At 51.0% G+C, this 27,988-nt stretch overlaps 1 protein-coding gene and 1 pseudogene across 1 annotated transcript; both read right to left on the reverse strand.

The window, feature by feature from the left end:
- Positions 1 to 1,381: 1,381 nt before the first annotated feature.
- Positions 1,382 to 27,988, reverse strand: part of LOC148214300 (uncharacterized) — a 65,198-nt pseudogene continuing 38,591 nt past the window's right edge.
- On the reverse strand, positions 16,365 to 27,872 carry LOC148214301 (papilin-like). The gene is made up of 9 exons (XM_088153259.1): positions 27,821 to 27,872; positions 23,982 to 24,578; positions 23,095 to 23,262; positions 21,048 to 21,194; positions 20,095 to 20,256; positions 19,433 to 19,570; positions 19,131 to 19,313; positions 16,918 to 17,085; positions 16,365 to 16,501 (listed from the first exon to the last, which is right to left on the reverse strand). The coding sequence occupies exons 1-9, from the start codon at positions 27,870 to 27,872 to the stop codon at positions 16,464 to 16,466; spliced, it is 1,653 nt and encodes a 550-aa protein (XP_088009385.1). The 3' UTR covers positions 16,365 to 16,463.

The raw sequence follows: 27,988 nt of genomic DNA on the forward strand, positions 1-27,988 counted from the left end.
TTATATACCTTTCGTTACATTCAGACCTACGTTAAGATGTCATGACTTTCTGATCCAATCAAAGCCAATTACCTTGATCCATACTCCTCCCTTACCAAGGACCCCTCTCTCTGGTGCTGAATAAGGGTCTTCCTTTCTGTATGTAAACTAATTTCTATCACCTTGAGTGTTAGCAGCCATATGTAAACTATCCGTTATCACTCTGATTGTCCACCAGGCGCTGTCCTGATTTACGTCCCTAAGAAACAAGGTCAGGACCGCTTATCTTTCTTTGTGAGGGGTCATCTGAACAAGAAGAGACTCTCAGGTCAAGACGGTTTATCTGTTTACATGAATTGCCATCTTTCCAGTCAGGAAGAGACAAACCATGAGAGCAATTAACACATCCTTGAGAATTTGAGAAGTGTTGAGGGTCACATCCTCAAGAATGCAACCTTTTGATAATCTCAAGTGAAGCCAATCACTGGGAGGTCAACCATACCAACAGGAAAGGGAATATTGGCATATTGCTGGGCCTGCTTTTACTTCATGTTATACAAGCAGGTAAAGGTAAATGTTTAAACAGCTAAATGTCTAAATATCTAAAAATGTCTAAATTTCCCAACCTTCTAACATTAGCCACGCCGTGCTGGTTCCCTTTAGCCTTAGAGTGAAAGCGCGAAGAGCCCCACCCCGCAGAGGACAGCTGCCGCTTTCCAAGACTTGCCACCCGCGTGTCCCACCCACCCAGGAGCTCCGCTGCTCCTCCTCAGAAGCCTTCCTTGGGGGTCCCCTCTGGAAAAGGAGGGGCGTGGAAGCCCACCCTGACCAACGATGGTCTTTCCCGGAATTCTGTGGCACGGACACTCTGCAGCCCTCAGCTGCTCAGTCGGCGGCAGAAGCTTTGGGGCACCAGGTCAAGAAATGGCGCTCTGGGCAGAGGCTGGGCTGGAGAGTCTGCCCAGACGCCCAGCCAGTTGCTCTGCCTCTGTCTGCCGGGTAAGAGCACAGGTTGCCTGGCGCATCGGTAGATACGCTCCTCTAGTCCATCCGTACTCTCTGGGCAGTCTACGCAGTTATCAAAAAACCACCGAAGGTTACTAATATAAAACGTTTCTTTGGGAAAATGGAAGACCCAGAAATACACCATGGATGGGTAGCAGGGCGCAAATTAAATGCATTTCAAAGGCGAGGGGAAAGAGGCGGCGCTGACTCTCCCCTGCAGGAGAAGACCCCGAGGGAGAGACCCTCCCTGGGCCCAGAGGAGTCCCACACAGCGGCGCAGGAGCCGCCTCCTCTGGGGGACCGAGGCTGCTCCTGGTGGCTGCCAGCGCTCCTGACCCCAGGCCTCCCAGGGCACTGGGCAGGGGCTGGAGCGGAGGCGGGGTGGGACGGGAGGGTCTCAGGGTCTCTCCACCCGCAGCCGGGCCAGCTGACCTTCGTCGGGCGCCTTGCAGACCGTCCCGCAGCCGTTGGAGCAGCACTTCTTGGCCTCCTCGCAGTCGAGGTCATGGCTGCAGTTCTTCGGCCCCTCTTCCGGGCAGGGCCCCAGGGAGCCTCGTAGCAGCCAGGGACACGCCCCAGTCTTCCCTGTGTAAGGTATGCCCCGTTCGTCAAGAGAAACTCCCGTGACACGTGTGGTTCACAAAAGAGGTTTACTCAAGCGTAATGCAACAGTTACAAACAAAGCCAGGACAGGCTTGGCACATCTACATTGTTCATTTTATACCTCTCCCCTTCCCGCGTTTTCGCCCCGCGATCGCGTTACCGGCCGCAGATTATCAGCGCCCCAATAATCCCCCTTAATTGTCCAGATGGCAGGTTCAGCCCGAGTCCCATTGTTCCTTGATCGACTACCCCTCCGGCGTGGGTTGGCTCCCTTGGGGTCCTTTCAGTTGCGTGCAAAACCGGGGTTTCTGGCTTGCGCGGTGATCTTAGCTTCACTGCTCGCGGCTCCGCTCATTGTTAGCTCGCGCCGCTTATCAGTGTAAATTCAACGCTTCCACTCTGTGGTTTCCCGTTTGACTAGGTGCAGGTGGCCCTTTAATCAGCCGCGGCTTTCACTTCCTCTTTTCCCCGGCTTGCAAGCAGGCAGCAGAGTTAGCTCAGCACGGCGGGCGAGCTTTCCTAGGAGCACCGTGCCGACTGAACCTGACATACCGCCCCCCTGAAAACAGACCCCCCCTTTTTTATTTCGGCTTCCCGGGGTATCTATCGTAAAAGTCCGGTACTAGGTTCGGCGCTTTTACGTGGGCTTTGCTTACTCATTCGCTGTGGGACTTGGGGAAATGTTTCCATTGCACAGCAGCTGGATCTGTCCCTTGTGCCTCCTCGCATCCAGTATCTGTTTAACCTCGAAATGCTGCTCCCTGCCAACCATGATGGGGGCCGGTGTCGCCTCTGCCTTGTGCCAGTTGTTCCCCTGCTGGTGCAGCTTCAATAAGCTGCATTGAAACACCGGGTGGATTTTTCTGAGGCTTTTGGGCAGCGTTAGCCTGACAGTTACCAGATTGATTATCTCCGTGATGGGAAACGGCCCCACGAACCTCGGGCTGAGCTTCTTCGAAGCCTGGTGCATCTTCAGGTTTTTAGTAGATAAATACACCTGGTCCCCCACCTTCCACTGCCACTCGGGGAGCCTCTTGCGGTCGGCGTATTTTTTATATTCCACTTTGGCTCCTTGCAGCGCTGCGCGCACCGCCTACCTCGTGGTGTCTATCTGGGCGAACCAGGAGTCCAGAGAGTCTATTCGGGATGCCGGTTGAGGCAATTCCGGCATGGGGACAAAATCTCGCCCGGTGGCCACTTTGAATGGGGAGAAGCCGGTGCTTTTGTGGACGGCGTTGTTGTAGGCTACTTCCGCGAACGGCAGTAGCTCCGCCCAATCGTCCTGCTGGTGCCCCACGTAGCACCGCAGGTACTGCTCGAGCCCCCTGTTAAGGCGTTCGGTGGCTCCGTCCATCTGCGGATGCGCCGCGGAGGAAAGGGCTTGCTGCGTTCCTACCCACTTCAGGAACTCCCTCCAGAACCGCGCAATGAAGTTGCCGCCTTGATCGCTGACTATCCGTCGGGGTGCACCGTGCAGCTGGGAGATGTGCTGCACGAACAGCCTCGCCAACCTTTCTGCCGTGGGGACTTGCCGGCAAGCCACGAAGTGCTCTTGCTTGGAGAACAAGTCCGTGACCGCCCAAATGGCGGTCTTGCCCTTGCTCTCCGGTAGCTCCACTATGAAATCCATGGCGATCTCCTGCCATGGGCCCTCGGGATTCGCCACCGGCTGGAGTAGCCCCCTGGGCTTGCCCTTGCTCCCCTTCGCCATTGCGCACACCGGGCAACCCCCCGAGTATGCTTCCACGTCCTTCCAGAGCGTTGGCCACCAGAACTGCCGCCGAATTAAATGGAGCATTTTCACAAAGCTGTAGTGACCCGCGCTCCGACTGTCATGGGCTCTTTCCATAACCCTCCGCCGGCATTCTTCGGGCATATACACCTTCCTCTCATGTCACCACAAGTCCCCTTGGCTGGGTAGTGCGTCCCGGTTCTACTTGAGACAGGTGTCCCGCTCCGCCGCTTTACCTTAGGTGCCATGTCCCGCATCTCTCTCTTGGTCTGGCTCCGGGTGACAGCCTTTGCAGCCAACCTGCCGGCGGGGATGATGGAGTCCATGATTTCCTCTCACAGGCTGGTGTGCTGGGGCATGTGAGACAGCCCGCCTGCCAGGAAATTTCTCTCCCCGGGGATGTGTTTTAGGGTGAAGTTGAACCTCCCAAAGTATTGGAACCAACGTGCCTGTTTAGGGGATAGCCTCTGCGGGGTTTTTAGGGCCTCGAGGTTCTTGTGGTCTGCCCACACCTCGAACGGCTTGGTTGCCCCCTCCAATAAATGCCTCCATGTGGCTAGGGCCCACTTGACTGCATATGCCTCTTTCTCCCACACCATCCACCTTCTCTACATCTTGGTGAATTTGCGGGAGGCGTAGGCGCACGGGTGGAGGGGCCCCTCCGGACCGGGCTGTAACAGGACCGCCCCCGTTGCCACGTCCGACGCGGCCACTTGGATGATGAATTGCCGGTCCGGGTCGGGGTGGCGGAGGATCGGCTCCGCCGTGAACCGCCGTTTCAAGTCCTCAAACGCCTCCTGGCACTCCGCGGTCCACATGAGCGCCATGCTGGGTTTGGGGGGTTTCCCGCTGCCCTTGGTCTTTAATAAGTCTGTTAGGGGAGAGCGACTTGGGCGAAGTTCGGAATGAACTGTCTGTAGAAGTTCTCAAATCCCAAGAAGCTTTGGAGTTGCCTCCAGGTCTGCGGCGCTTCCCAGCCCAGGACATCCTTCACTTTCACCGGGTCCATCTCGATCCCCCGGCTGGATATACAGTGGCCGAGGTAGTCTAGCTGCTCCCGGTGAAACTCACATTTTGAGAGTTTCGCGTACAGCTGTGCCTTCAACAGTCTCTGAAGCACTGTGTGCACCAGTTTCACGTGCTCCGTCAGGGTTTCGGTGTAGATTAGGATGTCGTCCAAGTAGACCAGGATGCCCCGGTAGAGTAGGTCATGCAGCACCTTGTTTATTAGCTGCATAAACACCCCCGGGACCCCTTTTAATCTGAACGGCATCATGCAAAATTGGTAACTTCCAAGTGGGGTATTAAACGCAGTTTTCTATTCATCTCCTGCGCAGATCCTAACCCTGAAATACGCCTCGCGCAAGTCCAATTTTGTGAACACCCTCCCCTTAGATAGGTGCGACAGCAGGTCCTTCATCAAGGGGAGGGGGTAGTTATACTCGGTGCTGATTGTATTCAGCCCCCGGTAGTCCACGCACATCCTGAGCGAGCCATCCTTCTTCTCCCGGAATAGTACTGGGGCCGCTAGAGGTGACTTTGTGGGTTGGATAAAACCTCGCGCAAGGTTTTTGTCTATGAACTCCCGAAGGGCGCCCATCTCCTTCATCGATAGGGAGTACATTTTCGGCTTGGGCAATTTTGCTCCTGGCTCTAGCTCAATGGCGCAGTCACTGGGTCTGTGGGGCGGGAGCTGGTCAGATTCCTCCTCTCCGAATGCTGCCGTCAGGCTCCGGTATTGCCACGGGATGCCGCTGGTCGCCGTGGTTTCCTCTGGTCCCGACCCGTTCTCCCCCGCGGTCCCGCTGGCTGCCATGGCCTGCACACGCCTCAGCATCGCCACTGGCTCTCAGGAAAGCTGACATTTCTGTCCTGTAGTGGGATCCTCCCACTCAAAGGCAAAATATTGCTGGCACTCCTTAGCCAAAGGAATGCAGGAAAAGGCATCCTTGAGATCAATAACTGTATACCATACTTGGTCACTAGACAAGGTAGTTAATAAGGTGTAAGGGTTGGCCACAACCTGGTGCAACGGTTGAACCCTCTTGTTGACCTCTCTAAGGTCGTGGACCATTCTCCAGGAGCCATCTTGCTTGGGGACCGGGAAAATAGGTGTTGACCAATGAGATTGAATAAGAATCAACAGGCCATTTTCCAAAAAGAGGTCAATTAGTGTTTTAATTCCCAGGCGTGCTTCCCGCCTGATAGGATACTGCTTGATCGAGATGGGTTGTGCCTCAGGGAACAAGTGAGCCATGTGGGGCTTGGCAAATCGAGCAAACCGTGGTTTCCCTTGATACCACACCCGTGGGTCAATCTGGGCATTATCAAGTGGGCTGGCTTCATTTGGCTTGGATAAAAAGCAAAGATAAGCCTGTTCTGGGGGAATGTGAAGACTCAAGCCTTGATCATTGAATTGAATGGTAGCTCTTAATTTTCCCAATAGGTCCCGACCAAGAAGATTGATGGGACAATGTGGCATGAGCAAAAGAATGATCCAATTGAGGTCCCTGGGGGGCAACAACTGAAAGGGGTTGGCTGATTGGTGCCATTTCCATAACTCCTGTTGCACCAATTACAGGAGCAGAGGGAGTGGTCAGGCAAGGGATATTTTTGTCATTTAAAACACTATAAGTTGCGCCTGTATCAATGAGAAAATGATAGGGTTGCCCCCCGACATTTAACTCAACCAGAGGATCGGGGGAAGACAAAAGTCCTCTGGAGCCCCTTCAATATGAATTGTCCTCAGGGTAAAATTCAGGGGCTTGAGCACTTAAAAGAGGCAAGGGGGGTCCAGACCTCCGCTGGGAGTTTTGAGGTCGGCCTCTCTGTGGTTCTTGGCCTCGCAGTGTTGGTCCTCTTCGCCCTCTATTGGCCCTTGAAAGTTGGGCATCAGGCTTGGCATTCCAGAAACATTCATCTCTCCAGTGGCCAATTTGTCCACATTTTGCACATTGATCTCTCTGTCTGCGTCCCTGAGAGGGAGGATTCCTTTGGAAAAAATCTGGCCTTTGGAAAGAGTCTCGCCTCCCTTTGCTTTGTGGGCGAATGGCCAGTGCAAGAAGAGGTGCTTGCTTACGCATCTTCTTGTCTTCTTTCTTTTCATCGTTGAGCTCTCTCTGAGAATAAACAGTGAAAGCCATCTGGATAAGGGTTTCAAAATTTTGGGTGGATGGGGCAGGTAACTTCTGGAGTTTTTTCCTAATATCTGGAGCACTTTGGCCAACGAAAGCAGCTTTAATCATAACTTCATTGGCAGGGGCTTCTGGGTCAAGATCAGTGAAGCGGCGGTAGCCATCTTTAAGGCGTGTCAGGAATTCCATAGGGGACTCTTTGGGTTCCTGAACAATTTGATGGACACGATGAAAATTCACTGTCTTTGGCACGCCCAATCGCAATCCCTGAAGGAAAGCAGTTCTAACCCTTTCCAAAACAAGTGCTCCATCTGGGGTATTGGGGTTAGTCTCATAACTCGGCACCAGAACATCCTCAGCAGCTGGCCAAGCACCGAGCGGGCGGCCAGCCTGCACATCCAGATTCCTTGCAGCTGTATAAGCATCAGTAGCTGCTTTAAATACTTGACGCTTCTCTTCTGGCGATAAAAAGGCTGACATCAAAGTAAAAAGATCTGGGATAGTAGGCTTGTGAGTAGAAATGATGCGTTGAACAAGATCCACATATTGCTGGGGAGACTCACGATAAGGAGGCAATCCTTCTCTCCAGTTAAATAAATCACTAGTAGTGAAAGCGGTGTGAATAAAAGCCAATTGGCTGCCCATTGGTACTTGTCTAAGAGGGGCAAGGAGATTAGGGTCCTGCCCCCATGGTGAAGCAACAAAAACATCGGGACAGTCAGTGTTGTAAACAAGTCCTGTCCTGGTATGTGAAGGGCTACTCACAGCCGCTGGCAATTGCGAAGCTGCCACTAAAGATTCTTGAGAAGCTGGCTGAAAAGCAGCTGCAGAGGTTAAAGGCAGTGGGGGGCAGTCCCAGCTGCGGGGGTTAATGCAGCAGCAGCAGAGCCCGTGGGGGCTAGCGATGGAGATGCCTGAGGAGCTGATGCAGGGGGCGGAGGAGGAGCCGTTGGAGTACAGTGGGGGGGGGGAATTCCTCCTCCTCCTCTGTTTTGTGCTTTAGCTTTGTTTCTGTGTCCTGCTCAGCTCTTGGCCGCAGGGAAAAAAGTTTTGCAGGATTGGTTTTTAGCCCACATAGATCTTGAATGTCTGGGCGAAGATAGAGGTTAAAGAAAAATTTGGCGTAAACCTCTTCCTCAAGCCTACTGCTTGAAGCCAAAAAACTGGCAAAAGTATTTATAAACTCTCCATCAACAGTACCCTCTGGTGGCCAAGATCCTACATTTGGACCAATATAATAATGCAGCCAAACGAATTCACAGAGAGTTTTTAGTTTATTCTTTTTAAAATTCATCTTCATTGCTTTGTTGTTGTTCAGTCATTAAGTCGTGTCCGACTCTTCGTGACCCCATGAGCCACATTGCGCCAGGCCTTCCTGTCCTTCACTGCCTCCCTGAGTTTGCTCAGTTTCATGCTCATTGCTTCAGGGATGCTATCTAACCATCTCATCCTCTGCCGTCCTCTTCTCCTTTTGCCTTCGATCTTTCCCAGCATCAGGGTCTTCTCCAAAGAGATCTCTCTTCGCATTAGGTGACCAAAGTATCTGAGCTTGAGCTTCATTATCGATCCTTCCAATGAGCAATCAAGGTTGATTTCCTCTAAGATTGACTGGTTTGACCTCCTAGCAGTCCAGGGGACTCTTAAGAGTCTTCTCCAGCACCATCGTTCATAGGCATCAATTCTTCGGCGCTCAGCCTTCTTTATGGTCCAGCTCTCACAGCCATACATTACTACTGGAAAAACCATAGCTTTGACTATGCGGATCTTTGTTGGCAAGGTGACGTCTCTGCTTTTTAATATGCTATCTAGGCTTGCCATAGCTTTCCTCCCAAGGAGCAAGCATCTTTTAATTTCATGGCTGCAATCTCCGTCTGCGGTGATCTTGGAGCCCAAATAAATGAAGTCTGTTACTGCTTCCATTTCTACTCCTTCTATTTGCCAGGAATTGATGGGTCCAGATGCCATGATCTTAGTTTTTTAATCTTGAGTTTCAAGCCAGCTTTCGTACTCTCCTCTTTCACCCTCATCAAGAGGCTCTTTAATTCTTCTTCACTTTCTGCCATTAGGGTGGTATCGTCTGCATATCTTAGGTTATTGATGATTCTCCCTGCAATCTTAATTCTGGCTTGTGATTCTTCCAGCCTGGCATTTCTCATGATGTACTCTGCATATAGGTTAAATAAGCAGGGTGACAGTATACAGCCTTGTCGTACTCCTTTCCCTATTTTGAACCAATTGGTTGTTCCATGACCGGTTCTAACTGTTGCTTCTTGGCCCGCATACAGATTTCTCAGGAGACAGGTAAGGTGGTCTGGTACTCCCATCTCTTTAAGAATTTGCCACAGTTTGTTGTGATCCACACAATCAAAGGCTTTTGCATAGTCAATGAAGCAGAAGTAGATGTTTTTCTGGAACTCTCGTGCTTTCTCCATGATCCAGCGAATGTTGGCAATTTGATCTCTAGTTCCTCTGCCTCTTTGAAACCCAGCTTATACATCCGGTAGTTCTCGGTTCACGTATTGCTGAAGCCTAGCTTGTAGGATTTTGAGCATAACCTTGCTAGCATGTGAAATGAGTGCAATTGTGCGATAGTTTGAGCATTCTTTGGCATTGCCCTTCTTTGGAATTGGAATGTAAATTGACCTTTTCCAATCCCGTGGCCACTGTTGCGTTTTCCAAACTTGCTGGCATCTTGAGCACAGCACTTTAACAGCATCATCTTTTAGTATTTTAAATAACTCAGCTGGAATACTGTCATCTCCACTAGCTTTGTTGTTAGCAATGCTTCCTAAGGCCCACTTGACTTCACTCTCTAGGATGTCTGGCTCAAGGTCAGTGACCACACCAGCATGGACACCAGGGACATCAAGAACTTTCTTGTATAGTTCTTCTGTGTATTCTTGCCACCTCTTCTTAATCTCTTCTGCTTCTGTTAGGTCCCTGCCTTTTTTGTCCTTTATCATGCCCATCTTTGCACTAAACGTTCCTTTGATATCTCCAATTTTCTTGAAGAGGTCTCTAGTCTTCCCCATTCTATTGTTTTCCTCAATTTCTTTGCATTGTTCATTTAAGAAGGCCTTCTTATCTCTTCTTGCTATTCTCTGGAAATCTGCATTCAGTTGCTTATATCTTTCCCTTTCACCCTTGCTTTTCACATTCCTTCTTTCCACAGCTATTTGTAAGGCCTCATCAGACAGCCATTTTGCTTTCTTGCATTTCTTTTTCTTTGGGATACTTTTAGTTGCTGCCTCCTGTACAATGTTACAGACCTCCGTCCATAGTTCTTCAGGCACTCTGTCTACCAAATCTAATCCTCTAAATCTATTCATCACCTTCACTGTGTACTCACAAGGAATATGATCTAAGTCATACCTGAGTAGTCTAGTGGTTTTCCCTACCTTCTTCAATTTAAGCCTAAATTTTTCAGTAAGAAGCTCATGATCTGAGCCACAGTCAGCTCCTGGTCTTGTTTTTGCTGTCTGTATAGAGCTTCTCCATCTTTGGCTGCAAAGTATGTAATCAATCTGGTTTCGGTATTGACCATCTGGTGATGTCCATGTGTAGAGTCGTCTCTTGTGTTGTTGGAAAAGAGTGTTTGCTATGACCAGCTTGTTCTCTTGACAGAACTCTATTAGCCTTTGCCCTGCTTCATTTTGTACTCCAAGGCCAAATTTGCCTGTTATTCCGATTACTCCTTGACTTCCTACTTTAGCATTCCAATCCCCTATGATGAAAAGGACATCTTTTTTTGGTGCTAGTTCTAGAAGATGTTGTAGGTCTTCATAGAAGTGGTCAACCTCAGCTTCTTCAGCATCAGTGGTTGGGGAATAGACTTGGATTACTGTGATGTTGAATGGTTTGCCTTGGATACGCCCTGAGATCATTCTGTCGTTTTTGAGGTTGTACCCCATTACTGCCTTTCCCACTCTCTTATTGACTATGAGTGCAACTCCATTTCTTCTAAGGGTTTCTTGGCCACAGTAGTAGATATAATGGTCACCTGAATTAAATTCACCCATTCCCGTCCATTTCAGTTTGCTGATTCCCAAGATGTCGGCGTTCAATCTTGTCATCTCATGTTTGACCACATCCAGCTTGCCTTGGTTCATAGATCTTACATTCCAGGTACCTATACAATATTGTTCTTTGCAGCATCGGACCTTCTTTTCGCTTCCAGATACATCCACAGCTGAATGTCCTTTCGGCTTTGGCCCAGCCGCTTCACTCTTTCTGGAGCTACTTGGAAATGCCCTCCGCTCTTCCCCAGTAGCATATTGGACACCTTCTGACCTGAGGGGCTCATCTTCCGGCGTCATATCTTTTAGCCTTTTAACGTTGTCCATGGGGTTTTCTTGGCAAGGATACCGGAGTGGGTTGCCATTTCCTTCTCCAGTGGACCACATTTTGTCAGAACTCTCTGTCATGACCTGTCCGTCTTGGGTGGCCCTGCACGGTATAGCTCATGGCTTCACTGAGTTACGCAAGCCCCTTCGCCACGACAAGGCAGTGATCCATGAAGGGGTTCATTGTTACTCTGGGTTTTAAAATTTCCCAGTGCCTGATAACACATTGCAACGGAGTAAAACTTCTTTTTGCTATGGATTCCTTAGTTGCTGTCTCACTCAGATGGCTGTTATTATTTCCCATAGTGCCACCTAGTGGATTTTCTTCTTTCTCTTTTTTTTCTCTTTTTCCTTTTTTTTTTATTTTTTATTTTTTATCCTAAGCCTTTCCATCGGCTTGGGTTTTTGGCGTGACCTAGAGGATTTCTCAAGTTTTTCCTTCAACTCGGGATTCTCTTTATAGACTCCACCGGAGAATTTCTCGGGCTCTTTATTTCCTCTCTGTCCGCCTTTCCCTCAATGCAGGGGTTCAGCTCGGAATTTCTAGGGATTTCTCGGGCCAATTTTTCCTTTAATCAGCTCGGGGTCTGGCCAGTGTACCCTCCCTAATGTGAAATTCTTCTCCCTGTAACGGTGAGCCCTCCTAACCTAGAATCCTCCTCTAGGACAATATATTCCAACAAGCATATCAATCACGCGGACCATCCTGGCCACGGTCGCCTCACATGGGTAAACAGTGGAAACGCAGTCAGGCCCTCACACACTCACTTCGTGGTCAGATCCCTAGAGGAAGTTTCCCAAGTCTCATTCACGCACTCACAAGGCACCGCTCCCCACCTAATGAAAGCATACTCACCCTTCCCAACCCGTCTTTATACAATGGAAGGGAGAAGCCTCAATTTTGGAGCATTCAGGCTCAGCAGGAGCGGAGTCTGCTGACGGTGATCAGCACAAGGTCACTGGAAAACTTCCCAGGCGCGCGCTTGACGTTGATGGATGGTCTCCATCGATTTTCCCCGTCCGCTGTTGTGAAGGCAATGAGGGGGGCTTAAAGCAGCCTCCCCAAGGAATCCCCGCCTTCGGGGCTCCTGGCTAGCTCGCCAAAAATGTATGGCACCTTTTATTTCCCAAGTTTCAATAAAGCCAAATAAAAAGACTTGAGATGAGTGTATTGTCGAAGGCTTTCACAGCCGGCATACGATGGCTGTTGTGGGTCTTCCAGGCTGTGTGGCTGTGTTCTTGAAGTTTTGTTTCCTAACGTTTCGCCAGCACCTGTGACCGGCATCTTCAGAGTGCAGGAGCACAGACAGGAGCAGTTCTCTCTGTGCCCAGGGTGATGTGACCCTTTTGTGGGTATATATAGAGATCTGAGGGGGGGGGGAAGGGGGGGATTGGGGTGTGTGGGGGGTTGAGTTACCGAGTGGCTGCTTGTTTTGGTGTCAGCATCTGTGTGTATCTTCCTGGGGATTAGGCAGGGTTTTTTCTTCTATTGGATTGTTAACAAGGGGCTGCTGGGGGTGATTAGCAAGTTCATTGTGTGAACTGTTCACATGTCCTGTTGGTTGAGCTGAGTTCGTTGACCTTTTGCAGGCTGTATTTTTCAGGATTGGTAGCCAGGTTTTGTTGATTTTTAGACTCTCCTCTTTTTTATTGAAACTGTGCTGGTGTTTGTGAATCTCAATGGCTTCCCGGTATAGCCTGGTATAGTGGCTGTTGGTGTTGTCCAGTATCTCTGTGTTTTCAAATAGGATTTTGTGTCCAGTGTGCTTGAGAGCATGTTCAGCTACTGCAGATTTTTCTGGTTGCTGTAGTCTGCAGTGCCTTTCGTGTTCTTTTATCCTGGTATGGATGCTGCATTTTGTGGTCCCGATGTATACTTGCCCGCAACTGCATGGTATGCGGTATACTCCTGCGGCGGTGAGGGGATCCCTTTTGTCTTTTGCTGATTTTAGCACAAGCGAATGGCTACTCCAAAAATGAAATAAAAAGAGCCATCAAACCAAGAAAGCAACATTGCGACTGAAGAAGAAAAACAGTCACCCACCAACAAAGTATTTCTGCCCTATATCAAATGGGTCACAGACCGCATGGGAAAACTGATGGAAAACACAATTTCCAAACAATCTTCAGACCCACCAGAAAAGTACAAGAAGTGCTAAAATCAGCAAAAGACAAAAGGGACAGAGGGCACAGAGAGAACTGCTCCTGTCTGTGCTCCTGCACTCTGAAGATGCCGGTCACAGGTGCTGGCGAAACGTTAGGAAACAAAACTTCAAGAACACGGCCACACAGCCCAGAAGACCCACACCAGCCACTTGAGATGAGGCTTCTTTAAAATAGCAGATGTATTTTGATCAAGACACAGCTGGGTGACTTCGATCAACACCCATTAGAAAGGAATGTTGAAGAAATCACACCTCACAAAACAAACATCAGAGTTTTATAGGTATTCATAAATGTATTCAGGTGGTACATTCCCCTATATCCATACATGGGATTTTGGGGATGGTCTAAGGAGGGGTTAAGGTGGTCCCTAAAAAGGTGAATCTAAGTTTAACTTTTTTCTTCTTCTTATCTCTTCTTTGGAATTTTCTGCTAGCACCATCCTAACACCAGCCTGGTACAGAATTAATTTATGGCTTCAGGCATCTGGCTAATTGCTTCTAAGGGAAATGGGGTGGGGGGATGGTGTGCTCTTTATAAAGTAAGTTAACCCTTTATAAGTAAGATAGAGTGCACTCTTACAGGTATGGTTATACATTATGTGAAACATATATATATATATATATATATATATAGAGAGAGAGAGAGAGAGAGAGAGAGAGAGAGAGAGAGAGAGAATATAATATTGTCTATTAAAATAATGCCCTTCAGAATCCAAGGGTTGGGAGGGAGCTTGGAGGTCTCCTAGTCCAGCCGCCTGTCCTCAGACCATCAATGCTGCCCAGCCTTGGTTTGAGACCCTCCAGGGACGGAGCCCAGGACTCCTCCGGGAGGCAGGCAGTGCCACTGCTTTGCAGCTCTTGTGGGCAGGCAGGATTTCAAGTGGGGCGCTCTCTCTGTGAAGCTTCCAGACGTTGTTCTTGTCCTGCCTTTGGGAGCTGTACAGAATAAGCCTATGCTCTCTTCCCCGGGAGAGCCCTTCAGGAACTGGAAGACGGCCATCACGCCCCCCACCCCGCCTTCTTTTCTTCAGGCTAAACAGACCCAGTTCTTTCAGCTGCTCTTCGCTGGGTTGAGCCTGCAGCCCCCTTCCACAGGTTCAGCGCAGAGACCTGGTGACTGAGGACACCTGGGGAACATCTGCAGGGGGTGGCTGACCGGGGGATGTCTGGGGCTGCTGGGGCACTTGTCCTCCTTTCTCAGGAGTTTCTGGGCTCTCCCTTCCCTCCCACAAGGGCTGAGTACCAAAGGGGTCGTTCCTCCTGCGCTGGATTTGGTGTTGAGGGTCAGAGGATTCACAAACTGCAGAGACCTGGAGGCAGCCCAAAGCGCTAGATTGCAGGATCAGCCCCTGACACTGCTGGCTTTGAGCCCCAAGAGGGGACCCCTGCTTCTTGCCTCTGGGCCAGGAGGGCTGTCTCCACAACCCTTTAGCAGCGAATGTTTGCACATCCCCAAGAGTTCCACAGCACGAGGACTAGACCCTTGATCCCTCAACCCAAAGCACCACCGTCAGACAAGTTTCCCGATTTTTTGGTTCGGGGCAGGTGAGAGGAATTCATATTACCCAGGAGAGGGAAGGGAGCACTTCCTGCTGGAGGTCCTATGCAGAGGCCAGGCGCCCTCATTTTGGGACGGTGTTCTACGTGCTCTTCCTTGCGGCTGCCCCAACATACACTCTGCCTATCGCAGAGCAGGCAGAAATGTTGTGCTGATGTTAACTGCCCTGCCCTGGCTGTTTGGCAGCAAGGCCAAGGAAAGGTGATAGATGCAGACGGGGATTTCATGTTGATCTATTTCTCTCAAGGACAGGTGGAGAGCTTCGGGAGGCTTTCAGGCCAAGCCACCGACAAGTCCATGTGCGCCTCCTTGTGCCGGTTACGGCCTTGTCAGAAGTTTTTCTGAAAAGCTCCCGTAGTTCCCGAGACAGCAGGAGGCCCATGCTTGTTCCTCTGCCGTTTCCAGAACCAAAGAGCATCTGTCGCATTGCAATAATCATAACTATTTTTATGATAATCCTTGGCTGCCTACGTGTATAATTGTAATGGTTTTAATGATTGAAATTTTTCGCCACCCAGAGTCACTTGGATTGAGATGGGTGGCTATAGAAATTGCATAAATAAATAAATGAATAAATATTTAGGACAAGGGGGGAACTCTGATGCAGCCAGTACGAAAGGCTTCTCTGCAATAGGGGAAGGGCTCTTTTCTCGAAGCAAGCAGGACCTCAGGGAAGAGAGAGACCCCACCAAATTCCAATCTCACATTACAGAGGAGCATAAGACTCCAGCATGTACAGAATCCTGGGTTCAGCTCCTTCCCCTAGTTTCTCCTATTAAAGGGTCTCAGCTCAGAGGGTGTTTCTTGTCAGCTGGGAGCTGAAGTCCACCCATCTTAAAGTTGCCAAGTTTGAAAACACTGGCATAAATCATACTGAAATGCGCCTTGCAAGATCACAATACCAACCCTGGCTTTCATGTTTGTTTCCTGACGTCAGATACAAGCATGCGAGTCACCTAGTTTGTGTCACAACCCGGTGGTGCACATTTTGTTATTTGCCCCACCTTGTCCTTCTCCATGCACATGGTGGATCTGTGCCAGGCAAGAGAAAGAAAACCTGTTTCGGATCCATCTCCTTCTTGGCCCAAACTGGATCTGGCTGGGAGGAGTGACCGGCTGCTGCTGGGCCGTTCCCAACCGTCTTGCCACCTGCATATTGCCACAGACTATGGGCCAAGACAGGAGAGGCCCCACTTCAGATTGCAGAGGGAGGCCTCCTTGACCAGTGTGCAAGCTACCTCTGGATCGAGAGAGACAGTGGGCCTCCAATGCCAACTCTTATGGAGAGACAATGGGTGTGAGAACAAGTTTCCACGCCGTCAGCAGCAAACAGCCTGATACCAGATCAGTCCATTACTAAAACAAGAGACAGATGGAAACTATATTTCCCTCAGAAGAGAGTGGCTTCTAATCCATTGTATTGTGCGTGTGGGAGAAAGAGGTGCAAGAATTTGATTTCATTATAAATAGGGCTTGCATCTGATACAGAGCAGTTGCCTGAATTCTGTCACGATGGCTTCTTTAACTTTGCTGCAATCCAATGGTGTGATGAGGCCTAGATCTCTGGATCCAAGTCCAGCTTCAGGGGTCCCAAATGACAACCCAGGAAGAGACAGGATTAAGTAGTGGGAAACTGTCTTGCTGGAGCAATGTTCCCAGCTAGGGATGCTGATTTTATTGTGTTTACATGGCAGGCACAAAGGGCTAGGTGGATCCTCCACAGTCTGCTTTCAGGCAAGGATTCTGGAGGTCCTGGATTGCACCTTTGCTTCCCACACAGTCCGCACTAGCCTTGGGTTTTGATCTCCCGGGGTGGGGGGCCGCTCAAGAACCACACTCCGAATATGCAGGAAAAATCATGTCTTTATTCTGGAGAAGATGGGAAGCTCCATCAGGAAAGGAGTTTGGGCAGCGGCAGCCTTCTGTTTCATAAGACCCATCTTGTCAAGGAATCAAGCAGGGAGTGAAGTCCCTGGCTTCAGCTTTGGGGAAAGAGCACATTTATTTAGGATATCTCCACCCTCACCATCATTTTGTGGTTGTGCAACATCAGCCTTGTGCAAAAGGGGAAATAGCAGAGAATTACAGCAAGCAGAACCGTCTCCTGCTATTGCACTCATCCAGCTAACCACAAAAATAGAGTTTTTACACTTCATAAGGAGGTCACTGGACAATAAATCCCACAATGAAGCAGGAAATACAATATCAGTACCGTGAAGGTAGCTTATTGCAGTCTCACTCCTGACCTGGAGACAAGATGTAGGTGACATCTTAGGAGAAAGTATTAATGACTGAACTGTGGTTGGGGTTAGGGTTGGGGTTGGGGTTAGGGGAGGGCTATCCTCCACAGACACAACACGTGCGTATGCACAAGCCCACATACTTTCTTGTTCCTTACCTAATCCTTCACAGACCATTTGGCACTCCAGTCTGGTGGGGAAGCGATTCTCGTTGCCACCGCACAGTCCATAAACAAACTTTTCACACTTTTTGGTGTCCCAGTTATAGTAATAATTTTCTGAATATCCATGACAAGGGCCTGTCTCTGCTGGAAGCTTGCAAACTTCTGCAGCCGTAGTGAGGGAGTGGGGCAGGAGAGAAGGAAAGAGGGCGATGAGATGGACTGAGGAAGAATCTTAGACCACCTTTCCCTGAAAACATTAGACAAACCCTAAACTCTACCATTTGATGCTTCAGATAGAGATTTGTGTGGGACTGAACAAGTCATGTGGAAGAGTGGAATCACAACGAACGCCAGAAATGTTAGTATCTGTAATACTATGTGGGAATGACATTGGAAGACAGGAGGAAAAGGAATGGGGAGCGAAGCAAATGTCTCAGAAGGGACCCTCCCTAGTTTCTTGGACAGTAAAGGCAAGTGTGTGTGTGTGTGTGTGTGTGTGTGTGTGTGTGTAGGGGGGGAATGTACTTTCAGACTTGCAAGATTCTGTTAATGTAACCTTACAATAAAGGTAGTGTTAGTACTCATGGTTGGTGATTCTTGCCTGACTACATCTAAGTAAAAAATTGATCAAAAGGAAGTCATAAATGATAAGGCTGCAGGTGTAGCCAGTGTAACTCTAAAGAAACATGGACGTGGTTTGCTTAGGAGTGACTGTGTGATTGGTTCAGCATGTGTGAAGAGTGCAACTGTGCTGGAGCCGTGGAAGAGTGCTGTGATTGTTCCCCTGTGCAGAGGGAAAGGAAGCAGGAGCGAATGCAAAAACTACAGGGGGATTAATTTGCTAAAAGGGTCTGGGAAGGTGTTTGTAAGAATTCTGTTTAAAAGGGTACAAGAGGTAACAAAGAGCAGTATTTGGGAAATGAAGTTCGGCATTATGCCAGGCAGGGAATGTGCCGATCAGGTTTTAGCTCTTCAAGGAAGTTGCTGATGTCGAGAACTTTATGATGGTGACCAAACCCCCCTCCCCCCAGAACTGCATGTTAGTTGGCTTCGAGAAAGTGTATCATGAAGGGAATAGACTGGAATTATGGAATATGGAGGTTGGTTGCTGAATGTAGTAAGAGCATTATATGATAGAAGTTAAGCAAGTGTGAGATTAAATAGGATGTTTAGCAACTGGGTCAACACAGTGAGTAAGACAAGGGTCTGTGATGCCCTTTTGATTGTTTGGATAAATGTATAAAGATAAATGCTTGTGGTGACACTAGAAGTGTGTTGTTTGGGGATGCGAACGTACAAGTATTTTTGTATGCAGATGAGATTTTGTTGATGGCTGAAAACCCAAATGATTTGCAGCAATGTTAGCTTCTGTGTGCAACAGGAAGTCTGGAGTTGAAAATTAATGTAAGAAAGACCAAAGTAGTCACATTTAACAATCAAGATGGAGTGAATGATTGCAAGCTGTTTGAAAATGGGGAAAAAGTAGAGCAAGCAGGTTAATTTCTGTACAGGTGGTACAGTTCGACATGACCCACCATGGAGGGATGGTTGGTGAAGATGATGCACTTGCAGAGGTGGCTAAATTGACTTCCTTGGTTAGAGAAAAGTCAGTATCTACATTTATGGCTGACCAGAAACCCCTTGTAGACTTTTTGCATGCAACGGAAAAGAATGCACTTATGACTTGTAGTTCTGATGATTTAAAAAACTGGATAGTAGGAAAAAATGAGCTGTTTTTGTAATCATAGAGTAAGAGATAATTTCATAATTGTACTTATGTTTGCAGCAAAGGAAATCGGGCGCTTCTTCTATTTCTTTTTACCCTTTCTTTCTGAACTTTTCTTTTTTCTTTTTTCTTTGTTTCCTTTATTCTGTATTAGTTTGTGTTAGTCTTTATGTTCTCTTTAAAGCTTTTAATAAAATTTATAGAAGAGGAAGAGGAAGAGGAAGAGGAAGAAGGAGAAGGAGAAGGAGAAGGAGAAGGAGAAGGAGAAGGAGAAGGAGAAGGAGAAGGAGAAGGAGAAGGAGAAGGAGAAGGAGAAGGAGAAGAGCAGCAGGGCTAACTCTGTCCCCTTCTCGTCTCCAAGGTCTCCAAGGTCCGGGGCGGGGGGGAGGGTGTGCTGGGGCAGGGGGGAGCGAGGCGAGGCGTCGGTGGCTGTCCGGCCTGACCAGACCAGGGTCACCAATGCAAAACTGATCCTCCGTACCTGGACTGATTTCCCCACAGGCCTTTTCACACTGCTTCCTGGTCTCAAAGTTGTTGCGGTTGCCCCCGCAGCCGCGGTAGACAAAGGGGACGCACTCCTCCTCGGACGGGCTGTAGTAGAAGCGCTCCAAATGCTGCGAGCAGTTCCCCTGGTCCCGAGGCAACTGACACCGGACGCTGCGGACTGGGAGAGACAGAGAGGGGAGCTCGCGTGGCCGGGCTCAGGGGCCCTCCGGCCGCCCCGTGCTCAGGCTGGGGGCAGAGGGCGAAGGAGGCGGGGGGCGGAAGGGGGCCCGGGCGCACCTGAGGGCAGGCAGCCTCGGCCGCAGCCGGTGAAGCAGCACTTCTCGGTGAGGGGGCAGTCCCGGTCATCGCCGCAGGTGTTGATGCAGGGAGCAAAGGTCTGCACCGCTTGCCTCCGGGGACAGATGCCGGGGTGTTCTGGAAAGGGGCGGGAGGGCTTGCTCAGTGCCCTGGGCTCGGGTGGAGGGACGTCTGTCCGCTGCAGCCTTGCCTCTTCCTCGCCTGCTGTCGGGCTGGGCCAGGCCCCCCCACCCCCCACCCTGAGGCAGGGCTTGGTCCCGGAGTGCGCCAGGAAGGAATTCCAGGCCTGGAGGTTGAGAAGGATTGAGGCCCTGGGAGGACGCGCAGCGCGCACTGCGCACGAATCAACGCACCCTGAGCAGGACAGGGAAAGGCCAGCAGGTACAGTCTGCCCCTGTGCTCAGCTTGGTTAATGCCAAAACTCACACGGGTGCCTTTGTGGCTTAACGTTTGGTGCAAACCCTGCACATTTCGTTCTTTTTGGATACGGATGTTGCGCAAGTTCAGGAAATGGGTTAATTTAGGAGCCAGGGGAAGTGTGTGGGGTGAATAGATCCCGTGTGATATTATGGGATTGGGCACCCTGCCATCAGTCCCTGTTGCACCTGGGGGGTGGAGAGAGAGAGAGAGAAAGGGGGGACCTTCGGCAGCCTCCAGGCACAGCTTCCCAGCCCTAGAGGAGCAGCACTTCTTCCAGGGAATGTGACCGCCATGGTTGCAGTCCATGTCACTGGTGCACTTTGCCATGCAGGTGGTGCCATTGCTGGGCGGGAGAATCAGCGATGGGCAATATCCTCTGACATCTGGAGACAAAAGGGGGACACGGAACGCAAGAGGGTACTTGGTCACGGAGGGAGTTCACGCCCTAGAAGACGAGGAGCTCTCCAAATGCTGCCGGACCTTCCTCAGCCTGGCAAGGGCACCGGGGGGGGGTAATTTTGCAAGCAAGCCCCACAGCAAGAGCCCCCCAACCTCTTACACAAACTCCCAGGAGTCAGACAATTTTTGCCCTACCTCACGAAGCTGATGGAAGGGCCCGTGGCCTGTGCAACCTCTGCCCTAAGATGCCCAGGGCGCGGAGGGGGCTTTTCCAAAGCTGCAGCGCAGCCCTGGAAGATCTTCCCAGCCAGAAGCGTCTTCTCTGACCAGGTGGCATCCGGTCTAGTCCTGCAGAGCACCTTCCTGCCTCCCTGCAGGGCCGATCTACCTGCAGATCAGGACTGACCGGGGCCGTCTAAGCGCAGGCGGGCACCGAGACACCTCCCCCAGCAGCTCTAACTTGTGTGCCTTCTCCTTCCCGCCACACTGTGCGGCTGCTCACGCGAGCTGTGCCGAGCTCTGGCTGCAAGCTCCAGTCTTGCTGGCCTGGGACAATGAGCCCCCACGGACTGGGCTACCGGGAGGGAGTCGCTTCCCCTCGGGCTGCAGTGCTATTTCATGATGGCCCTGAGGCCACGTCCCTGCTGGCAGGCAAGAACCCCACTGGCTCTGGCATGGATCTGGTCCGCTTTTCTTGATACCCGGGTCGGCAGGCACTCTCCCGCTGAGTTGCTCAGCCCTCTGTCCAGGGACCCAGGCCCAGAAGCAGGCCTACCTTCTTGCGGGAGCTCGCATTGCTGCCCGCAGGGAGTTGCGCAGCAGCGCTCATTGCCCGGGCAGCTGAAATCAGTGAGGCAGAAGTGGCCGCACATCGTGTCGCCGTTCTGAACTGGGGTGGGACATGTGCCAGGCTTGTGGTCATCTGCAAAATGGGGGGGGGGGGGAGATGGGATGCCTGTCAGTAAAGAGGGAGCAGTTCTGTTCTCTTCACCTGGAAAATTGCCCATGAATTCAGCAATGCTTTGGTTAGGCTCCCTCGTCCCCCTCCAAACAGGGAATTCTGCACAGTCTTTCATCAGGCTGGGGGAGAAACGGAGGGAGAAACGGTGTGGGGGGCACAAGGGGGGGTTGTTAGAAGCAGCTAATGTTAAAGTCTACCTTTCGCTTCCATCTTAAGATGCAATGTGGGAAGAGGTTGCGCACACTAAGGGAAGACTCTGCCGGATATTTTAATGGTGGCAGCAAGGAGGATGGACTTTTGAATTTCTGGGCTAGATGGAGCGAGAAACCATAGCTTTTAAAGAGGAAATCTAGCTAAGGGCAAACAAGGATAACTGTGAGACCGTGGGCAGTCTGGATGCTGTATTGGGAGAGGGAGGAACACAGGGGGAAAAGTCTCAAAAGTGGCTGAGCCTGAATGCCTGCAAAGATGATTTTATTAATATGCATTTTAAAATTGTTCTGCATAAGTTCTTTATGACAGGGAGATCATCCTGACTGGATCCAGGCATGTGCACAAACAATGCGCAGACTGTGACAAAAAAGCCTTTTTTTTTTAACAATAGAAGGTAATGGCCAGAATCTCAGATTTGTGCCCCCCAATCCATATTGGTGTGCAACTTACATATACTTACTTAGGAATTTTTTTTAATAAACTGCCATAGGAGCTAGATAGAATTCTATCGCTAGATACGGAAATGAGTAAATAAACTCAAGGTGAGTGAGAAATCCTGAAGGAGCTGGACGAAAAATAATTCCAGCAGAAAGAAAAATGAAAGATATTTAACAAATGCCACTTGGCTGCCCAAAATAAGCTTAATTTGGAATTGAAGAGGCCGACCAGCAGCAAGGGGCATGGACTCAATTACGGGCGATGGGGACCTGAAGGACCAGGCTGGGGAGAGAACATAATGGAGAAAATGTTCTATGCGGTTGCTAGGAGTGGAAAACAACTCGATGGCACATAATCAATCAATCAATCAATCAATCAATCAATCAATCAATCAAAGGGATGTATAAGAGATGGAAGGAAGAAAAGCCATTACGGATTAGCATGAATAACTGCAGATATGGAAACAATTTGAGGGAAACTAATGGATGGTGAAGAAATCTACCTGGACTAACCAAAGGCTGACTGATCTCTTGAGCAATGATCAGCAGAGAGAAACCCACATCCTTTGGGCACGTGATATGAGCAGATGGAGGAGAAGAAGAAAAGGTATTCAAGATCGGCAACATTGAGGTAGAAGAAGGAAAAGTCCATGGATAAGGTAGATGGACATGACGGTCAAAGAAATTATGGGATGTCCTTGGAAGAAGTTGTTACTAGACAAGTCAAGAGCGCAAGCGTTTGTTCACAAAGTAACCAGGAATCAAACCCAGGTTAATGGCACACAACTAACTAACCAGCCTAATTAAGCACCGAAAGGCAAGTGCGGTGAGGAAAAAGGGTTGCGGCTGCTCCGCTCCTCCCTTTCCTTCCTCCTCTTCTGAATACTGGACTAGCCCAGCTCGCCCCCTCTGTCCTCTCTTTGAAGTATCATCCATGAATGGAAGTCTGCAAGAGGGCTTACCCTTTGCAATATTAGGAGTGGGGACTTCCCCCCACCATTTCTCCTTTCTCAGCACCTTTCCCTCCCCTTCCTTCCCCCTCGTTTCTGCTCCCTTTCTCTGTTTCTCCTGTTTTCCAACCCACGTGGATCTCAGTCACTCACAGGGGTTGCTCAAAGCAGCGATCGACCCCCAGGGCGGCCTTTGCTGGACAAGGGCCAATGCTCCTTCCCTCAGACCTCGGACCCCCCCTCTGTCTGCCTGGATCTCACCTGGGTGGACACAGCGGCGCTCGCATTCTTCAAGGACCTTGAAATTGTTGGCGTTCCCGCAGCAGCCTCCGTAGAAGAAATGCTCACATCTCTTGGACCTGTGGTTGTAGAACCAGCGAGAAACCAATGCATCACAGGGTCCTTTCTCCTTGGGGAGGTGGCAGATACCTGGGAAACAGAGCAGAAGGCCGGGCCTGAGAAGTTTGCTCCGGGGCGCCACATCTCTCGAGTGGGCAGAGGAGGGCAGGAGGACTCGGCGACTGTGGAACGGAGCTGTCGCCCACCCCTGTGGTGCCCTTTTGCTGGCTGGTGGCCGCACGCAGCTCTGTCTTGGGGAGGACGTGACTCCTGGACGCCCAGGAGGCATCTAGCTGGCAACTAGCGGGCATCTGGCTTGGCTGGAAAACAGAGGGATCTGGTGGTGGAAGAGCTGGCTTGCTGAAGACGGGCCCCTCCTCTTATTATCTAGTGCAGTGTTTCCCAACCTCGGCAACTTCAAGATGGGTGGACTTCAGTCTTCAGTCGGGGTGATTTTTTCAAAAGAGGCGTTTGGTGTGAAGCGTTTCATTGCCTTTCAGAGGGATCAACTTTTCCTCTGGACTTGCCAGGCCCAGCCCAAGAACGATGGTGAAACAGTCCAGTCCAGTTCCTTTATTTGCTTACGCCAGGGTTCCTCAACCTCAGCAACTTTAAGACGGGTGGACTTCATGCTGGCTGGGGAATTCTGGGAGTTGAAGTCCACCCGTCTTAAAGTTGCTGAGGTTGAGGAACCCTGGCTTACACCTTATAGACAGAATCTTGCCAGACTAGATCTATACTACTGCAACTGGTGGATCCACCTGGGAGATTCCAGGGAGCGGCCACCCCAAACCTGCTTCTCTTCTCACGCTCCCCCTGCAGACTGTGCTGCCTCTTGCCCCCTCCCCGCTCCTGCAACGCACCCCCTCCTTCCTGATAGCCTTGATCTCTGCTGCCATCCAGCACGGCCTGAACTGCCCGTCCTTCCGGCTCCAACTCAGCCGGCTCAGGAGTTGTTGTTATACTTTTATCCTGCTTTCCATACATTTTGGTCAACTCAGGTGGGGTGGTGACATCCCTCCCCCACCGCCCCTTGCTGGAACGCTTTCCTCGCTCTGCTTCTCGCTTGCTCCTTTGCTGCCTGGCACGCCGGAACCGAATCCCCGAACAGCACTGCCGGATCCGGGCGCCAAGTGGCTGGCGTTTCAGAGGAATGAGTGTTTGACAAAAGAAGTGAAAAGGGCTGTGGACAGCAGCTCGCTTCTGCCGACTTTGTGACGTGGCAGTGAGAGGTCGGTAGGCCAGGAGGAGCGTCAGAGTGAGTCGGCTGCAGGGGGAACGAAACCCACGCCGGTCGTGGGTCCTTTCCCAGAGCTTCTCACCAGAGGTGATGCTTGTTGGAGGCGCTGGAGATGGGAAGGACAACTCGTCCACAGGTGTTCCCTTCTCATGGTGGTGATGGTCATCTAGAAGGGGGGACAAAACTTAGATCTCCACCATCTGCAGTTTGTCCTCTTCTATTCTTGCACTGACCTGCAAAATGCTGCTCCGTGAACTGCAGATTATTGCCCCAACCCCCACTAGTCCGCCCCAGGACTACAGCTAAACTGTGGGTGCTGCTTCTTTTCCCCAAGGTGGGTCTGCCGAGGGAGGACCCTTTGAAGTGGGGAGCCGGTGGGAAACAGGGGCACGTGTGCGCACGTATCCACATTGCCGCTGTTTTCATTCCCTCCTCCAGCAGCTATCCTCACTGCCCCAGACCCTTTGCTCCAAGGGCGCCACTCTGCCCCCTCCAGCTGACCAACAGGAGGGTGCAGAAGCGGGCGCCCAGTGAAGGCACGCGTCCCACCCACGTGTTTTCTTCCTGTCCTGCCTCTTTGTTTGGTTTCAAACCCAGCAGTCATTGCAAAGCGGGGCAACCAAGCCCCCCCTCTGCCCAGGTTCAGAGACAAATGAAAAGACAGCAGGGGGAGGGGGCTGAGTTTCCAGGGAAGGGGGAGAGCCCGCAGGGGCTCACCGGGTGTCTCTGGGAAGCCCACCGTCATGAGAGAAAGGCAGTCCCTCCCTCCACTGTCCCTCAGCAGCTGGTCTTCCAAGGCCAGCGCTAACTAGTAGTCAGCCTCCCCTAGCCTGCCTCCTGTCCCTTCAGTCTCTAAGCCTACAACGTCAGTGAAGAAGCAGAGGTTTCCCTGTCGCCTCCGTGATAATACCAGAACCCCGTGGATCAGCAGAGGAGGCCCAACGGCGGAGACTTCTCTTTGTACGGCATAATTACGCTAAAGAGTTCTCCACCGCAAGATGTGGAGACGGTTGCCAAAGTTGATGGGATTTTCGGGGGACAAGAGAACGCATGGAGGAGAAAGTTACACTGATCGTTAGTAGCTATTGATCGTGCAGGCTATATAATGGTGGTGGCTGTGCAGTTCTGGGGGATTTTCTTAATCTTGTTCTGAGATACACCCAGTGGGTTCTGTGGGATCCGAAAGCTGGACAGAATGGGCCGTTGTCTGATCCAACGGGGACCTTAGTTCTGTTTGGCGGTCGACCCTGTAAACTCTTGATAGCCGTTATTTACAAGGCAATGAAGTCTGGTTACCTTCCGTGGATCCTTACTCAGTCACCACGGGGAGATGACCTACTGGCTTCTCGGCAGCAGTGAAGCCATTGCCTGTCCAGGCTGCAGTGCCCAGGTCTGAAACCTGAGTGCAGCCTGTGCTCTTGGTAGGGAGGACCCCAAGGGAGCCACTGACACAAAGGCTTCCTCCGACCGGTTGCTCCCCGTATTCCGCTTGGCTAGAACGTGACGGCCAAGGGCCTGACAGTGCCGTCCTTCTAATCTGGCTTGACCCGATTGTTTCCAAAGACCTTTACAGGCTGAGAAGCCTTGTTCTCCCCCTTCCACTGAGAACAAACACCAAACTCCTTAGCAACCTGGGACGTAGGAGCCTTCTCAGCCTCCCGGGAGCCAAGCCAGCCTGTGAGAAACCATGTTTAGGGAGCGGCACCTGTTTGCAGATGTGCCCAGTAGGGGACTGCGTTCAGCTTTCTTCGGTAAACATTGAATGTGTAACAAACGACTTGTTCTCTAATCATGCTCTTTGGCAAAAGAGTCTCTCCTTCTCCAAAACAGTTGTTCTAGAGCCAAGTCTCATGACAGACTCTGCTAACCCCTCTTCCTAAGGAGTTCATCGGAGCTTCTTCCTTGGTACCTCCACCCTTTCCTGAAATGGAAGACCCCGGCGTCCTCCACGGCAGTGACTGCAGGAGACAGAAGGAAGGGCCTGTTTACACAGCCAGCCCGTGTTTCCTCCCCTCCGTCCTCACCAAGGGCAGAACCTGGCAAGCGCTCAGGAGCAGCCTGCCGCCAGCTGAATTAGGATCAAAGGTGGACCGGGAGGCAGGCAGGCAGGCAGGCAGGCAGGCAGGGGGGTGGGCACTCTGCCTCCCCCTCCAGTGAAAGACAAGCCCAGGAGAAGCTTGCTGGAAATGCGTTCCACCTGTATAAAGCAAGGGAAGCGGGGGCGGACTGGCAGAGCAGCTGGAGAATTTTGCTGGCTACCCAAAGCTGGCACAAATGTGCAGCTGACGAGGGGGTGTCCAGACGCAGAATCTGGGGGAGATCTTGGGGGAGGATTCAGCCCGAGCGCTGAGCTGCCCTTGGAGATGGAGCGGCCCCCATTTCAAGTCTTGAGCTTGTTGGTGCAGGATCGGCCCCTTGACGACTCCTAGTCTGGATGGCCGGTGGCAGCCTCTGGAATCCCCGCCTGGGGGAGAGGAGGGAGAGACCCTCCGGGCAGCCTTCTGAACGCGCCTGGCTGGCCGCGGCCGAGAGCCTGGAGCTGGGGGTGGGTGGGCCCTCGGCCTGATCCGGTTCACGCCTGAGCTTGAGCCAACGTGCTTCGAAAGAGAATTCCTTCCCCAGGCCCAGAACTGCATGTTCATAAGCTACCTCTTGAGCCCTTATCAGAAGGTTTTGCTCAATTCCCTCTTCCTGGTTTTGGGGCAAGGAAATCCAAAACACCATTTCCTTTTATTCTTTTCTTAGAGCTGGGCCTTGGCAAAAGCACCTAGGCTGGTCAAGGGGCTTGATCCGGCAGCTGGCAGCTTCTTGGCATGGGGGAGGACACTTGGAAGAAGGAATCCGTCTGCATCCCCTTTCAGGATCCATAACAAACAACATTTCCGTTCAGGTTACAACGTAGCTGAATTTCAGTTGCTGCTGCTACTTTTGCTGAGGTCAACCCCCTGAGCGAGATCACCGATGCTGCCTAAATATGCTATCCCATGTTGGAAGCGGGAGGAAGACTAGGACAGCCCCGCGTGCAGGAGGATGAAGAAGCTACGCTTATAGAATCATAAAGTTGGGAGGGACTCGGGAAGTAATCTAGCCTGGCCCGTTGCTCAGTACAGAATCCACTGGAGCATCTCTGACATAGGACCACCCAGCCTTTCTTTGAAGACCTCCAGTGGAGAACTCGCCACTTCTTGTGGCAGCCTGTTCCACTGGCTGACAGCTCATGCTAGGAAATTGGCTCTCAGCTCCATCGGGAAGTTACCTCTGGATTCTAGCCTGAATCTTCTTCTTTGTAGTTTTAACCCACAGGTTCTGGTTCTGCCCTCTGGGGCGAGAGAGAATGGCCCCACTCCCTCCCTCTGAAGGATGGTCCTTCAGAAATGTGAAGGCATCTTTTCTGCAAGCTGAGCATACCCAGGTCTTTCAGCCGTTCCTCACGGGGCTTGGCTTGCAAGCCCATTGCCATCGGGGTAGCCTTCCTCTGACCTTGCTCCAGTCCGAACTGTGGTGTCCAGAGCGGAAGGCATGCCCCAAATGGGATCTGACTGGGCCAAAGTAGAGCGGGACCACTAAGGGAGCGCA

The sequence above is a fragment of the Python bivittatus genome, unplaced genomic scaffold (assembly GCF_059951505.1).
Source record: "Python bivittatus isolate LINGU-HERP-01145 unplaced genomic scaffold, Pbiv_v1 ctg000700_np1212, whole genome shotgun sequence".
Lineage (NCBI taxonomy): Eukaryota > Metazoa > Chordata > Lepidosauria > Squamata > Pythonidae > Python > Python bivittatus.